Genomic DNA, 18049 nt, shown 5'->3' with positions numbered 1-18049 from the left:
TAAACCATATTGATGTATTTTTTCTGTATTAACTGTTTTATATGGTCTTTATTTTAGTAGAGTTAATTGTTTTATAATCATTTTCTGATGTATTAGATTAATGTTGTGTTGATGTATGTTCATTTACACTTGGTTTGTGCTTTGGAACAAGAAATCTAAAAATGTAAATTAACATACCAATAAAAATGTGGCTGTCCCTAAATTGCCACCTGGCTCCATATCATAAGGGACAGACTAATCCAGTCCTCATTTTCCCTATTGTATACAGGGATTTGTAGTTCTGATTGTCCCAATGATTTACATAGGACACTCAGAACTACAAGTCTGTCAGTGTAATAGGGTAAAACCAGGACTGGAGCAGCTTGTTATTTATGACATGGAGACATGTGGCAACCCTACCCATTTTATCTTTGAAGTTACATTTTCAGTTTAAAGCTGTGAACCTTTTTTCAGCATTCTCCTTGATGGATTTCAATAATTGGCAAACAGCCATGGTTGGCCTGACTGAAATTAAAACTATCCAACTAGACCTGGGATTGCCATTAGTGTTGGGGATTATATCTGCTTAATATCCTAATTAAAACATTAAGATTATGAAATGTTATCATTGTGTCTACAAACCAAAACAGTATTGTCACTGGTAAGTCAAAAGCCATACACGATTAATATATAAAACCCTCAGCAAAACCTTGGTTTTGTTGGGTCCCTATAGCTTTCAAGATACAAAAAACAGTAGATATAAAGAAATGAGTCAATTTTCATAGCAATCAGCATAACTAAGTAAAATTTAAGCCCTGCTTGGTGAGAAAAGTCTCCCATTTAATGTAGTGTCTGAATAAGGGTAAACAGCATGGGTAAAATCTCTCAATGAAAATTACCTACCCCCTCCACAGGCAACAGAAACCATGCGGGTCACAGCACGGGTACATTACTCACCAGAAAAAAAGGAGATGGGAAAGTAGCATGGCCAGGTCAAGGGAAGGAGAGTACATGCAGGAATTTTATTTTGAAAGCCCTATCTTACTTTCCGTGGGTATGTTTGAAACATCTTTTCGAAATAGCTGCAGATATCAGGCTGTCCCCAAGACCAGCCTTCTTTTCAAAAGAAACACCTCTTGCAAGGCATCCCTTTGAAAATAAGCTTGTAGTCCCACTGGTACAAACATAGCATTATTGGGATAATTTTTAGCACTGCCTGAATAGTTACAAAGCCCCTGCACAGACTTGTATCAGATTTTTGTGCAAATACTTTTCCACTGAAAGTGTGCATGGTATTGCAACTGCAAAACTACATGCATTGGTGTCTTCACCTACCTAACCTCACTTCCAAGCTTGTCTACTTTTACCCTAGGCTAAAGAATGTTCGCTGTTTATTCCTGTGTGTACTTTTACCTGGGAAAAGGTTGAGCAATTTTCAGTCAGTTTATTGATTATTTATTTTATTTGTTTATTTTATGTATATGCCACTTTTCAGCTATTTCAAAGCAGATTACATTCAAGTAAAGCAGATATTTCCCTATCCACAGAGGATTTACAATCAATCAGGGTCATCTGTCAAATCGCATTATGGCATTTTCAAATGTGAAAAACGCATGCGATAAGCACCATAACACCAAATTTTTTAAAGGGTAGGGATTGGGGAGGAGTCGGGGTGGGATTTCTGCAAAAGTAGACTGGCTTCACAAAGGGGTTCATTTTAAAAGAAGCGCGCGCTACCTGGTGTGCGCACATGTACACCCGATTTTATAACATGCGCGCACAGGCACGAGCATGTTATAAAATCGAGGATCGGCGCGCGCAAGGGGGTGCACAATTATGCACCTTGCGTGCACCGAGCCACGCTGCCTTCCCCCGTTCCCTTCTCCCTAGCCTGACCTTCCCACCCCTTCCCCTAACCTTCCCCCCCCCCCCCCCCAGCCCTACTATAACCTCCCCTGTGCTTTGTCTTCCCTTTTGCGCCTGCCTCCGGGCAGGCTGCAGGCACGCGATCCTCCAACACAGCGGCAATGGTGTATCCTTTTTAAAATCCGGCCCAAAGTGCGAAGCCATAATGCACATTATTGCACAGTTTTAATGCCGAAAATAACTACACCTTTTTCTATTATATTAAGCTGTGTGATATCATGTGTTATGCACATAACTAAATTTTGTTGCAAATTCTGTTTTGGGCATTTTTAGGCTGGGAAAGGGCCTGAGATGTGGGAGGAGAATGGGGAATGGCCTAAGATAAGGTGAGGGGGAGGGGGGGGAGAGAGAGCACCTCTGGGAGTGGCACCATAGTAAGCAGCTATTTATGCTACTATAGGAGGCCCACATAGTAGCTCGAGGTGAGCTTTAGGTAGTAGTGTAGGGGTTAGGGGCCACTTTTACATGCAGAGTGAGATGTACAAACAGAACACTACACGCTTGTGAAGATTTGATGTCCTTTGGAGGGAGAAAACTCACACGGAGATTTATTTATTTATTTATTTAAACATTTTTATATACCGGCATTAGTTGTGGACATCATGTCGGTTTACAGTAAACAGGTTAAGATTGGAAAATTACATTTTAACAGGGAAGTCAAAACTGGGAGAGGGGGTAACGAAAGGCAGCTGAGAAAAGACAGGATAACAAAACGAAGTTCCTCGAAGTGATGAGATTTGTACAATGTTCTCTCAACCTAGCTTGACGTTACCCAGGTATAGAGTCCATCAAGCTAGGGGATCTCTGAGGGAGTGATGGGAATTGTAAAGCTGTATTAGTTGGGCGGATGAGCAGACTAGATAGGCCATACTGTCTTTTTCTGCCTTCATGTTTCTATGCTGATTCATTCATATGGAGTCATTTTGCATTTATGTTTTAGACAAAAGTAAGGCAAGAATAAATATAAAAAGCTCTCAAGTCACTTTGCACAATTTTGAAATAATGAATTCCTGCCCCTCCCCTTCACCCATGAATTTAGTTTCCTGCACCTTTTAAAAATGTAACCTTTAGCGGGGCTTTAATCCCAAGGACACACAAACTAATTTATTTCTCTTCAGGGGCTGCTCCAGCTAGGAAATTCCATCCCATGCTTGACTCACAATCCCTGGGGGGTAAGCTCTCACTTATGGCTCATATAATGGAATGGTGCTCCTAGTGCGCCACTCGGATTTTAAAAGCGCCCGCGTATGAGTGTATCTCCTGGTACGCGCACAAAAGTTTTTCAGAAAAGGGACGGGGCATGGGTTTGGGCTGGGTGGGGCAAGGGCTTGCCTGGATTTATGAATGAAACCAGCACATAAATACTTATGCACACAAGCGAGCGCCGAGATCCCCTACCGCATAACTTTACTTCTGCTATGGATGGCGGGTAAGTCCTAAAACAAAAAACTAGGCCAGTCATCAGGGTTTTAAGGGTAGGGCCAACAGGTTAAAAGGGAGGATAATTAACTAGGGGGGTAAGAAGTCCTATCCTTTACCTGAGCAAACTGAGAATGAACTGGGGAAACTGGTAATTGCATCAGAGCATGTGTCTACTAAAATCTAGAGATGTGAATCGTGTCCTCGATCGTCTTAACGATCGATTTTGGCTGGAAGGGGGAGTGTAAACTATCGTTTGGGTGTGTAAACTATCGTGAAAATCGTTAAAATCGTGAGCCGACACACTAAAACCCCCTAAAACCCACTCCCGACCCTTTAAATTAAATCCCCCACCCTCCCGAACCCCCCCAAATGCTTTAAATTACCTGGGGATCCAGCGGCAGGAGATCGACTGCAGGAGGTCGTTCAGCGGGGGTTCCGGACCGCCGCTGAACGATCTCCTGCAGTCGATCTCCTGCCGGCGCCATTTTCCGTACGGAAAACGATTCGCGGCAAGAAATCGCTTCCTGAACCCCGCTGGACTCCCAGGAACTTTTGGCCAGCTTGGGGGGGCCTCCTGACCCCCACAAGACTTGCCAAAAGTCCAGCGGGGGTCCGGAACGACCTCCTGCGTCGAATCATTTTTGTCTATGGCCGCCGCCATTTTGTGGTGGCCATTTTGCAAAATGGCGCCGGCTGAAGACAACAGGATTCAATTGAGGGGGCCGTTCCGGACCGCCGCCGTTCTGGACCACCGCTGGATCCCCAGGTAATTTAAAGCATTTGGGGGGGGGGGTTCGGGAGGGTGGGGGATTTAATTTAAAGGGTCGGGGGTGGGTTTTAGGGGGTTTTAGTGTGCCGGTTTTCCTGCCCTCCCCCTTCCCCCGATTTATGATTTTTTAACGATAAATCGGGGGAATTGGTATTGTATCATGGCCCTAACGATTTTTGACGATTTAAAATATATCGGACGATATTTTAAATCGTCAAAAAACGATTCACATCCCTACTAAAATCCCTCCACTTATGTGGTAGAGACAGCATGTGCATGCACATGGGCGCTCATATAAAATTGTGCACAGATGGGCCTGCATACATCATATTTTATACCATGTATGTTCTAAAATGGCCGCATCCATTGGCAAAAGCCAGCATATGTGCGTACATGTGCGCCTGCATGGCTGTTTACAAGTTACCATCACTGTGTGTAATATATTATTGGTGCTTCCCCATGAGGTAATAGGCTATAATAACTCAAAGGATCATGTCTGGGTATTTAAATAATAGTTTACTGACTGTTATATTGGGTCATATAGAGCTGATAGGCAGCAATCTGGGAGATGAGCATTGACCCTTGGAAGACTTGGCGACCTATGGCATCTAGGAACTTCTGTTCCTTGCCATGGGGAACAGAAGAGTGAGGCTTTGACCTCTTTGTTCTCTTCTGTGCAGATTCTACCACTACAGAGTGGTGATCCAATTGTGATTTTTGAAAACCTGGAGCTGACTGCACCAAATAGGTAGTGTCAGCTTTCCTGTGGATTGGAGGAATAGAGCCAGGATGTGCCCAGCTCTTCTTCAGGAGATCCAGAAGAACCTGGTGGATAGGAATGGGGGCATCCAGGAATTGGAGCAACTCCATCATCTGGTGCCTATCATCCTGTTCAGTCTGCAATTGGAAAGGGACCAATTCAGACATTTCCTTCACAAAATTTATAAAGGAGAGGTCCTCTGGAGGAGAACACTTCCTACTTTCAGTGGGTGAAGGTGGTGAAGGTAAATCATCGGTGTCTGGAGAGGAATCATCAGTCCAGGTGTCGTAGGGATCAGCACCTGTCCCTCTAGGAACTAGAGGGGGACAGGGTGGTGGAATACTTGAAGGTCCTGGTCTAGGCTCCGAAGGAATCAGAGGAATTATTGGAGGCACCGATGAAGGCATCGAAGGCACCGGCGCAGGCATCGAGGGCATCGATGGATGGCTCAGTGGTGCTGATGGACGTATCGGCACTGATGGTTGGATCGGTGGTGAGGGACATATCGGCATTGATGGCTGAGGCAGAACCCCTGATGGAGGGATGCGGAACGGTGTTTCTCCTCCCGATGACAATGTAAGCGGGGAGGGTACCGGCACCATCGGAGACCCAGGATCCATTGGTGGAAGAGCAGCAATGAGCGCTTCCATCTTGGAGATCAGCGGTGCCAACGCTGCCGGAATCGGGTTGGTGGACGGTTCCGCAATTGGTACCAGTGTCGGTGCTGGAGGGACCTGGAGTCATTGCATCGCCTTATCGATGGCCTCCTGAACCATCCGGTCCAGTTCTTCTCAGAGACCTGGAGCAAGCAGCCCCGGCTCCGGAACAGAAGAAGGAGGCAGAGACAGAGGCATAGCCGGAGGGACCACCGTTAAAGGCGCAGCTCCCAATCCCCTGTCGGGTGAGGGTTGCCTCAGTGATCCGGTCACAGAAATGGTCGGTGCATTTTTTGGATGGGGTTTCTTCGACAGCGGCTCGGACAATGGTGAGGTTGATGATTTCGCTCCCTCTATGGTCTAAATCTTTCGGTGCCGATGGTGATGTTTCTCCCTACGATCCCCTCGGTCCTGAGGAGGAGTAGAAGGTGTCGATGGCGGAGAAGTCGTCGATGCCGGGCGGTCACCGGCCGGTGGTCGATGCTGGCGCGAAGTTGATGGTGCCAGCTCTGACGACATCGATACAATGCATGGAGTTGGGGTTTGAGCACGGAAGAGAAGTTCCATCTTCTCCATTCTGGCCTTGCAACCTTTTGGTTTCATTAGGGCACATTTGGTGCAGGTCAAGACATCATGCTCGCATCCTAGACATATAACACAGACTTTATGGGGGGTCTGTGATGGACATGGTGTGAGTACAGTCTGGGCACCGATGGAACCCCGATGCCATGGCCATGGAAAAAAATTGAGCCATGGTACGGTCGACGGCCAGTAGGCCATGAGGGCCAAACTCAACTGTACTTGACGGAAAATGGGTAAAAACTTATCGGAGTACAGTGGTCTGAAAAAAGTTAAAGGAGGGACCCCTGTGGGGCAAATTAACGTAGTAATTATGTGAGGAAAATTCCTATCAGGAATCTCTGCAGAGCTCCATTACCGCGAGGCTACTCTGCGCAGAAAAAAGAAGACTGAAGGGGAACCCCTGCTGGTTGCAGGGTTAGTGCCATGCTGGGCATGCCCAGTGGGGCCAGTCAAAATTCTGGAAACTTTGACAGAAGTTTTCCGAGATTGGGCTCCATCCTGTGATGTCACCCATATATGAGGACTACCATCCTGCTTGTCCTGTGAGAAGGTCCTAAACATCACAGCTGTTATACAATGCTTATGAATGAGATTCCAAGGGAATAGAATTGCTTCCTGAAATTAAGAGTGCCCCCTATAAACTGAGGACTAGTCATGATATATGGTATATGTGGCAACCCCCTGGTCAGCCACTAGATGGTCATAGATCCTTGCCTATAGAATTAAGAGCTTAGTGGCAAACCTCAGACCTGTGCAGCCCTCTTCTTGAGGCTGGCTGTACTTACTCATCTCAGTTTATTTTGGGGGACTAGGAGTAGGACCAGTGTGGTCAGTTTAATTTAGCTTTCGAGGAGTAAGGAGATGATTTTTGGTTTCTCTAGTGTTGAGTAAGGCCTACTTTCCCCACCCAACCCTTTTTGCTCACTGAGGAGATCTCCAGTAGTGCATTCCCTGCCTGTAAGGGTTTGCCTCCTATTTGAGAGAGACTATTTTAATAGTTTGATTAAATTTAAGCTGACTGGTGTGAAACCATGGATCTTTTGGTGAAGGCCACTTTCTTGGATCTGTAGGACAGGGGCTGAAGACCTTTGAGACCTTCTTCTAGGTCACAGAAGAGACAAGATCAATGGCAGCATCACAACAGGGCTAGAGGTTTGGCTTGAATGAAGTGTTTTCTCCTTTTTTGTGAGGAGACCTTTGATCCATCCCCTCCTCATAGGGAACCTGGGCTAGTAGAGCTGGTTTCTGTTTGCATCAGACTTTTCCTTCAGAGAAGTCAATCTATTGGAAGTTCTGGAAGAAGGAGGAAGATCAGGAGACCTTCAACAGAATCTGCACCCTAAAGGACCAGGACACAGGCTATGGGCAAGATATAGAACGTTGGACTCAGGATTTTTCCAGGATTCAGGGGATTCCCCTCAATAGGCTTTCCCTAAACCACTGGGACAGTTTATACACTGAGAGGAAAAGTGATAAGTTCCTTCCCAGGAACTTGAGAAAAGGCATGAACCTAGAACTCAGGAAGATAGCTTAAATATTCCCATTGTACAGTTTCATTTGTGGAGTCCCTATTGGACAGTGATGGAAGTTTTTGAGATAATCATCTGTGTTCATCTGGCCCAAGACATTTATAGAGAAATATACATACACTTAAGGAAAAGCATACCATTGCCTGGGCCGCAAAGTTCTACCTTCACCCCCCATAGAAAGAACTCATACCTTGGGATCTGTAGAAAGGGGGAGTATGCCTGTGAAGACCGCACCAGATAAATATTTTTATGGTTCTAGGGGAAGCAGTAAAAGCCCAGACAAAGGGTTACATATACTTACAGCAATACCGAATAGTTCAACAGATAATGTTATGATTCTGGTAGTGTATTTCCATAATTTCAGGGCAAAGCCATGATTAGTATACATATTAGAATTAAATTGCATGACTCAGACTTTAGGTTCAAGTTTCTGAATTCCATTTTCAGGTTTAATATGCCACAAACAGGATACTGATGGTTAAGTGCAAAACTTGATATTAATTTTGGAATCATTTCCTCTTACAAATACTATTATTTGTTGAGTATGATTAATGATTAATTAAATCTAATAACTAGAATTGTATTTCTTTACCTTGTCTATAAATGCAGCTTTAGAGGTTGAATTTGGAGGCAAATTTGACATGTCCAAATATAATGCCCTAAAAATAAACAGAAGGGAGACTTTACCATTCACTATAAACTTAAATATAACAGTTCATTGCTTACTTTGTGTTACAATAAAAAAGGAATGCCAAATTTAATAACCTGCAAACAGTAGAAGCACTCCACTAGTGATAACATAGATCTACTGCAATAAGAATAAAATGGATCAACTTCCTATCTATACAAAGTTATCACAATTTATATATAACAGTACCAAAGGAAACATGAATGATCAGTCTTGCAGTTCAGAATTAGTGAATAAAGGAAAACAAAAAAAAGAAATAGAGTTGAACTGTAAACCTTCACATTTGATGAAGTTTTGTGGAGGGTGGAGGTGGGAGGGAGTAGACTTTTTTTCCTATTAACTTTTTAAGAGGCCTGTGAGCTAAAGGTTTTCTACCATTTTCTGTCTATGGGGAAAAAAAGCTTAGGACTTATGGACCTTAGTGCTTATGAAGTGGGTGGAGATTGACATCATTGGATACCAAAGTCCTCCATTTATCCATAGAGCAGGCACACTCAGGCAATGCTAGCATAAGTTCCCCTATACTGTACTGCCAATGTGCATCAACCTTGTTGAAGAGACCACCATTAGGATTGAGAGAATAATTCAGCCTCCATACCAGTTCCCCCTTGACCTTTCTGCTGAGCCTGCCAATACTGGAACCAATTGGAACCAAAAACTGGGATGTTGATTTTAATGCTGTGGATACCTGCCCACTGGGAAGCAGATTGAGAGCAACAACTCACTTCACAAAGACCACAGAAATCATTGTACCAGTCTGTGCTATCACCAGATCTCATACAAATAAACTTGAGATAGCGATTAGCAACATTCTGGTTCCCGCTCTATTGATAGTGGTAGGAAGGTTCAGAAAAAGCTCCGTGAAGATACCATCTTTTGAAAATTGAATTAAAGTCATAATAACTTTACCTGTTTCGGAACTCTCAGTGACATATTAAGCTTTTTGTATTAGAATACATATTTGTTCTTCTTCATGATATATATACCCACTGAGAAAGCCCTTTTGGGTGAAAGATTTGGCCTTTGTTGGGGTTCCTTTGTTCAGGGCTTTCATATTCAATGAGTGTTTCCAGCTTCTATCAACTTTTGAATTGTTCCACAGCTGCATCTTTTGAATGATTCCATGGCTGTATACAAGCTCATTGGCTTGAAAGGACTTTTTATATGCTACAGTTTCTTTGAATATAAAGGACATTTCTATAATACTCATATTGTACTTCAATATCATATTTTTTTGCTATTTTGTGTACATTTTTCTGTATTGTATTATGTCACTATTTTGTTTTTTTGTGTTTTCTGTAGTATTGTTTGATATTTAATGCTTAGAATATATTTAAAGCCTTTGATTAAATTTTGATACCACTAATAAAAATATATTATATATATATATATATATATATATACCGTATTTTTCGGACTATAAGGTGCACCGGATTATAAGGCGCATTATCAATGAGCGCCTGCTAAGGCATCCAGGTTCATATATAAGGCGCACCGGATTATAAGGCGCAGCGCATTAAATGAAACAAAGCTCAGACCGCCCTTTAAAACTACGGTACTTTTTTATTATCCCTCCAATGCCCCCGGGCGCAGCGACAGGCAGATCGGCAAGGCCAAGAAAAAGATCGCGTTTAAACGCGCTGATGCTCCTCCTCCTTCCTGCCTGTGCGTCCCCGGAAGTAAACGTTGCCGGAGCCGCGTGGGCAGGAAGGAGGGGAAGCATCAGCGCTTGCAGAAGTGGAGCAGCACTTGCGTTTACGGACCGCCGCGAATCTCAAGTCGCAGCGGCCCGAGAAGAAGAAGAGGCCCGGTAGCAGGGCCACTGCAGAGCCCATCCTGCGGCGACCCGCAAAGAGGAGGCCTAGAGGTGAGTGAGAGCCTGTGCTTGAGCAACACAGCATGTGGGAGTGAGAGACTGAGAGTATGAATGATTGTATGAGACACAGCATGTGACAGTGAGAGCCAGTGTGTGTGTGTGAGAGAGAGAAATGCATGTGAGAATGAGAACCTGTGTGTTTGAGGGAAGAAGATGGAGAGAAAAGAAACAGAAAAAAAGACAATATAAAAGGAGTGGCAGCAGAAGAATTCATATATAAGGCGCACCGGATTATAAGGCGCACTTCCGATTTCTGAGAAAATCGTAGGTTTTTATGTGCGCCTTATAGTCCGAAAAATACGGTATATATGTAAAATAAATATCCACATGAATCACTAATGTAATATTTCAAATTCAATAAAAAAAATTGTATTACAAATTTTTAACACATACCTTAAATATTCACAAAAATAACTACAAAATACTTAAATATATCTACATAAAGTAAATAAACAGAAATACCAAGAAATGTATATATGTCTCCAAAGAAGGTGATTCGCATGTGCTATTAGTTGGGACCAGCACACAGTAGATTCAAACTTGTTGAGACTTCAACATTAGTTTTTTGACTGTGGTTTGGGTTAATACTCTTATGCTGATATAAATACACAATTAAGTAGATGTTACTTGATTTCATCATGTTTTGAATAATTTTCCTTTATTATATTTAATTTTAAGCCTTTATCTTCTTGGAGAATCCATGCTTGCTATTCACATGGTGAGTCAGCTTCCCTGTTCATAGCGATTGGGAGGAACCTTGAGAAGGACTTACAGGCCGATACAGTAAAAATGGTGGGAGAGCGGGCGAGCGCCTGCTCTCCCAACGTGCACACAGGACACTCTCCTGTGCGCGCGACACAGTGGGGTAGATTTTTTTAAAAAGCGCGATCGCGTACTTTTGTTCGTGCAGCAGGCGCAAACAAAAGTATGCTGGATTTTATAAGATACACGCATAGCCGCACGTATCTTATAAAATCCTGGATCGGCGCGCGCAAGGCTGCTGATTTTGGGCAGCCTGCGCGCGCCGAGCCGCGCAGCCTGCCACGCAGCCTGCACCACGCCCCAGTCCCGCCCCCGAAACGCCGCGTCGTTTGGCCCCGCCCCGACATGCCCCCTTCAAAAAACCCCAGGACTTACGCGCGTCCCGGGGCTCTGCGCACGCCGGCGGCCTATGCAAAATAGGCGCGCCGGCGCACGAGGGCCCTGCTCGAACAGGGCTTTTAAAATCCACCCGAGTAAATTAATTTATTTAAATTAGGGTCCGCAGTAAAAAGAGGCACTAGGGACACTAGCGCGTCCCTAGTACCTCTTTTTGGACAGGAGCGGCGGCTGTCAGCGGGTTTGATAGCCGACGATCAATTTTGCCGGCGTCAGTTCTCAAGCCCGCTGACAGCCACGGGTTCAGAAACTGGACACCGGCAAAATTGAGCATCTGGTTTTCGACCCGCGAGCCGTGGGCCGATTTAAAAAAAAATTGTTTTAACTTTCTGGACTTCTGACTTAATATCGCCATGATATTAAGTCGGAGGGTGCACAGAAAAGCAGTAAAAAATGCTTTTCTGTGCACTTTCCCGGTGCCCAGAGAAATTAACACCTACCTTTGGGTAGGCGCTAATTTCTGAAAGTAAAATGTGCGGCTTGGCTGCACATTTTGCTTTCTGAATTACGCAGGAATACCTAATAGGGCCATCAACATGTATTTGCATGTTGCGGGCGCTATTAGGTTCAGGGGTGTTGGGCGTGCATTTTCGACACTCTATTACCCCTTACTGAATAAGGGGTAAAGCTAGCTCGTCCAAAAGGTGCGTCCAATCGCGGGTTAACAGTGCGCTCCGCCGGAGCACACTATACTGTATCAGCCTGTATGTAAGTTGCAATTTTATAAATGTTATTCTCTCTATGGTTGTGTTTCTTTAGTGCATCTCTTTTGTAATTATATAACCTATACATTTATTAACATTCTGATCTAGTCATTTTTTTTTTTGGCTTTTAGGTTCTTTGTTTTCTTGTGTCAGGGGTTACCCCCTGAGGAAGCCATTATCGGCGAAATAAGGACCTTGTCGGGGATTGTACATTATAGCCAGGAAACACATTACACCAGCTTCAAGTTAGATATATACTGTCATAACCTACAAACAGAACATTGTGCTTCTCAGTTGACACCTAGGATCTGTGATATAACATTTTATAACTTATGAATAGACTGTTCCAAACCTGTAATTGAAGACATGTAGTAATGTTTTACGTACTTGACATTGGGAAGATATTGTTAAGGTGAATGTTCAGAAATATGTTTGCTTGTGTATCTGGCTAGTTTTTCAGCAAATGGGCTACAAATGCAATAACTAACCAGCATAGTACTATTTTATTTGGAATATTGTTTATGATGTTATACATTTTTTTGTATTGATTATGTATGCTTGTATGTAATGATGTAATAGTCAGCAATTGATACTCATAGATGCTCATTTATTTTATTTTTTGATGAATGGTTAAATAAAGAGATATGTTTATTAATTAACAATTAATATTAGTACTCCATTTCTGTCTGAAGGATAGATTGTTTTTGTTATTAATTGAGCACTTTATATAGGTCCTATACTGTCTAATTTCTAGTAGTTTATATATAGCTATCTATATCTATATATATATATAGCTATATATAAACTATCTAGCTACATCTATCTATCTAGAATGATATAGATAGATATATGTCACAGAGGGAACAGAAGTAATAAGATTGTTGAGTTTTAGTGCTTCCATGTGGGAGATAGGCATATGAACTTATGACACCATTTATTTATTTATTTTAAAGATTTTATATACCGACAACCATTTGCACATCGTATCGGTTTACAAATAACTTAAAACTTATAACTTACAAATAACTTCGGAACAATGATATCAAGGGTAATAATTAGGCATGGGGCCTTTACAGTGAACAATAAAGCATGGAGATAAAACATAACAAAACAAACAAAAAATATTAGGAGAAAGGTTGGGTAAAATTCAAATTGGGGGTGGAAAAGAGAGGAGGGGGAAAACGTTTAATCTTACACCATCTTACAGTGTGGACTTTTTTGTTATTCCTGGAAGGGGCAGCGAGTTGCTATGCTGGCTCCTGTTTATTTGTTTCTATTAGGAAAAGAACCTTGGGTCATAAGAACATAAAAAGTTGCCATACTAGGTCAAACCAAGGGTCCATCAAGCCCAGCATCTTGTTTCCAACAGTGACTAGTCCAAGTCACAAGTACCTGGAAAGTACCCAACATTACTATTCCTTATTGATTAATAGCAGTTTATGGACTTCTCCAGAAGAAACTTATCTAAACCTTTTTTAAATCTAGTCACACTAACTGCCATAATCATATCCTCTGATAAGGAATTCCAGAGCTTAATTGTGCATTGTTTGAAAAAGAATTTTCTCATCTCTAGGGGTGAGACCTAGGTTTAGGAAACAGTGGCAAGAGTGTTCTTGCCTTTCATTATCATGACTTTTTGTGAGCCCTTTTGTTTAGAGAAGGAATTTGTTTCACCCTTCCTTGCTCTATTTTTGGTTTCCCCTTTTTCTCAGGTTTTTAATTTTATTACCAACCATAGGGCCTCCCCCCGCCCCTCATTCCCTAAAGTATCGCAGGCCTGCGATACTTTAGGGAATGAGGGGTGGGGGCCCAAAACGGGGGGGGCCTGCACTAGCCGGCAGCAATCACATTGTTGCGGTGCGATCGCTGCCGGTTTTGCACCCAATAGCGCCACCATAGAAGGTGTAGCTATTGGGAGCGAACTCGGACGCGAAAAGGCCCTTACCTTTTCGTTGTCCGCGGCGTCTTCGCGGAGTCGGTCCCTGTGACGCCCCGACTCCTCTTCTTCCAGGGCCGACTCCACCCCCATTTTGGTATCGCACGCGAAAAGGGACATTTCGCATGCGAAACGTCCCTTACTGCATGCGATATGTTTAGAAAATAAGGCCCATAGTGGCCTAAGGCCCAGAGTCACTATGTAATTCAGCCAGCACTAGAGGTATTTCTCCTGGGTTCATTCCTAGGGAGGAGAAGGAGAAGATGATCTGTGGCCCCCATCTGCTGTTAACTATATCTACATCTATATCATCAAGATGTACCCTCCAGGTAACAACAGGGAAGTAAGGAGAATGACTGAACAACTGGACTAAAGGTATGAGGAATGGGACTTTGACTTAGAACATCTAGATTGAGAAGTATCATCCTATCTACCAAATTCTGGAAGAAAGCTCCAAAATTACCTTGTATATTGGAAAAAGATGAGGATTAAAATAATTGACTTCTTTGCCATCTAAATTAATAAGAAGCTTAGCATCACACATTTATTAAAAGAAGTAAAGCTGTAAATGAACAGAAAACAATTAAAACTTGTAACTGCATAATTTCATCAATTTCCACCATTAATCAGTTAAAGTTAAGTTGGAAACAAAATCAGATTCAAGTGTATTAGTGCTGTAATGTTGACATGACTATTGAACAGTGCTCAGGCCCCAAGAAGTAATATTACCCTCCCCTGCCACATCAGGGAATCTTGGACTTTTAGAGCGGCTTAACATTAGGAGGAATGTTAACATCTTAAGCCCATAACTTGAGATATGGCCTTTGGGGTCCTGAGGGGATGCTATCCCAGGGGTTACATTTGTTTTAGTACAGCTTATAACATTAGTAGTGATAAAACTAAGAATGCATTAAGTGATAAGAAGCTGATTTAAATGAACGTCTTCTGAGTTAGAATGACTAAAAGCCCCAATAACTATGTAGTTGAGGCAAAGCTGCAAAAAGGGATTACTATGCTGAATATTTTCTAAGATTATTTGAGTAATTTTTAATTATAATATGTCAACATTTCAGAATCCGTAGCAGTTTTAAGACCATGAGTTGATATTACAACAACACACTAAAATCTTGCCCTAGTGACTTGGCAGCAGCTCAAATCGTTTCTTTGAAGGAGAGAGCTGGAGATAAAAGTTTTACTTTTTTACTCCCTTTTCTGATAGAAGGATTCAGATATATGACAGGAGGCATGCCAGCTTTGGACAATGAGCAGTGGAAAAAGAGGAGGAGCCAAAGGTTATGCTCATCAATTTCATCTTCTTGGCAGCTTACAGAGAAGCAACTTATGTTGAATGAAAATGCTTTACTCAAGTCAAGGTCAAACAAGCCAAATGACAATAAGTCTACACATAGTGCAGACTCTTAAGCCACAATTTTAAATTTAATTATATCAGCTCATATAAGACTGAAGTCTGCATGTAAAAAAATACACCCAGATTTCAGCACTAATTTTCAAAGCAGACTTACATATATAAGTCCACTTTGAGAATTAGCAGGTGTATATGGGACCCAGTACAGTGCACACATATACATTTATGCCTGCTTGGGGAAGATGTAAATGTGTACACATACATATACACACATCTTTTGAAAATTGAAAGTATGCATATAATGTGTAAAAATGCTTTTGAAAATCAGGCCCAAAATGAGTTTTCAGAGGTGTATTTCATTGCAAACTGCTCTTAATAATATAGTTTGAATGTATTAGGTTAAAAATCATTTTAAATTTCATTTTCCTAAAAATATTTGTTCAAAAGATATCTTTTCACTAAGAAACATAGCTTATAATGAAAGGATACATATCTTGGCATATGATCACTTCTCTCTCTTTCAAAAGATTATAATTCTGAAAAATCAGATGAGGATGATTTTTGTTTTCTGATCATAATGTGGTAATTTTAAAATTTAATATGGGATTGGTCTTGTGGTTCAGCAGTCAGTGCTGCACACTTCCATGTAGAGAACCTGAGTTTAATTCCTGGGTTAGGTCTTCTCTTCTCCCGGCTGTTCAGAGACGGGGATGCTGTGGAGTAATATTTATAGTTCCTGGAGTCAGGGAGTCCTAGTCATCATGCAACAGTGACATCTAGTGGCCAGAGTAAGGGCTCATAATTCCAAGCTTCTGGAAGGAGTCCTGGTGCATGGACCCTTTGATTTGTTCTAAGCTGGCCTGAATTGTCCTTTGATGAACTAGAAAACTAAACTAAACTGAAAACTAAACTAAAAATTAAATCATGGCTAAAGAGTGTTGCAACAATGACTATCCTAGGAGAACTGAGAGAAGGATTCAAAATAGGGAGGTAAAAACTAAGTAGTTTTGAATGAAGGTTCATGGCACAAAAGCTCAATAGAGGCTGGTTTCAACTAAGCTAGAAGCACAAATGACAGGAGGAAACTGCTGTGAAATCAATCAATTAATATATGTTTATCAGGCCACTGCTCTCCCTTCTAGTTGTTTCTGCTACTACCAGTACCACCACATCAGGTTTAATAAAACAGAATAAAATAGTAAGTAGGAGGTATATTGTCTTCTGTTGGCCTGAGAGCATAACCCCAAGCAAAGGTCTAAAATATTCTGGCGCACTCTTCTGTCATTGGCAGATAGTAGGCCTTATGCTTCCCACATACAATATGATTTTTAAATGACGCATTGAGTTCTGGTATTTAGGTGAGCTTTGCTCAGTAATCGGGGAGATTCTTTTGTTTATGCTTGTCTTTATAACTTTCTGTCATATTAGCAATAAAGCTGTATGTGTATTCATTCAGCCGAACTTTCAAAACTGTCCATGGCACAAAATCTGCACACTTAAGTAGGTCTGTGGTAATTTGTGCTAATATTTTATAAACTGTTTGGTGGGAGCCACACAGTTTATTAAATATTGCGTACTTCTGCCTCAAAGGTTCAGTATGCAAATAAACAGTATTTCTAATGCAGGAACACTCATACTTTTTCTATTTACAAAAAAACACGTACCTGTATTTTACCTGCAAAATAATTGTAACAACGTACATGTAACGCGGAATTAAATGCGGAGGCAGGTATTTTATAAAATACGCATGTACACTAGTCTGAAAACACTTAGTTGCATGTGTGTACTTGGGATCCCAAGTTTGGCAAACCTTCCACCAGCTCACCTAGCACTTCAATAGTTCACCAACACCATCTAGCACTTCACCTTGAACACCCACAAGCTCACCCGGCATCCTACTCAAAATCTGCAGACAAAAGGCAAGTCTGATTTCTACTGTGTGGGTAAATAAGCAGGCGTAAAAGTGCTTGGGCAAGTTTGGTAATGTTATATGTGTACATTGTTTATAAAATAGCAACTTGTGCGTGTACATCTAAACCACACTTTGGAATGCCCTGAGACTGCCCTCCCCCCCCCCCCCCCCTCCCAATTACAATTTATCCAAGATATTGCAAGTAAGTATGAATTCTGGATTTATCTATGTATTTAAAAACATTTTTTATGTCACACTATTCTAGGTTCTAAGCAGCTTAGAAGAAATCCATTCATAAAATACAAACACAAACTTACATATATAAAAGCAACAGAATAAACCCAAAACACATACTACCCAATAGCATTCACCATACAGCTACCATCTTATTTTCCCGAATTCACAAATTACAGTATCTCCATATTTCAGTCTTCCCTAACCTAAGATAAATGTCTCTCTAAACAGAAACACCTTCACATACTTCTTAAGTTTTAAGGCACACTTCCTTCCACAACATCTCAGGGAATCATTTCCACAAAGTAGGACCTGCCACAACACTAGAAAGTAGACCATGGCCTCAAAGAATACCCACAGATTTTGTGGCTGGTTTGGAAAAGTTGGCATTGAACAAAATTACTTTATTTTCAACAGGGAATTTTTCTTGCAGGTTCACAGCACTGCAATGGGATTATCTATGGCCATGAGTCTTGCCAGTTTGTATGTCACCATTTGAAGAGAGCTTTATATATCACCCTGAATAGTTCAAATGCCTGTCAACATGGAGAA

General features: G+C 41.9%; 1 protein-coding gene across 1 annotated transcript in view; it reads right to left on the bottom strand.

The window, feature by feature from the left end:
* PREX2 (phosphatidylinositol-3,4,5-trisphosphate dependent Rac exchange factor 2) overlaps positions 1-18049 on the bottom strand; it is a 922406-nt gene that overhangs the window by 123267 nt on the left and 781090 nt on the right. The window contains exon 36 of the mRNA XM_029591436.1: positions 8216-8282. Within this exon, the coding sequence (XP_029447296.1) occupies positions 8216-8282 (67 nt within the window). The remainder of the gene's footprint in view (positions 1-8215; positions 8283-18049) is intronic.

Source organism: Rhinatrema bivittatum, chromosome 2 (genome assembly GCF_901001135.1).
Source record: "Rhinatrema bivittatum chromosome 2, aRhiBiv1.1, whole genome shotgun sequence".
Classification (NCBI taxonomy): domain Eukaryota; kingdom Metazoa; phylum Chordata; class Amphibia; order Gymnophiona; family Rhinatrematidae; genus Rhinatrema; species Rhinatrema bivittatum.
The sequence above is the reverse complement of the archived record's forward strand: the minus strand, read 5'-3'. Positions and strand labels throughout refer to the sequence as shown.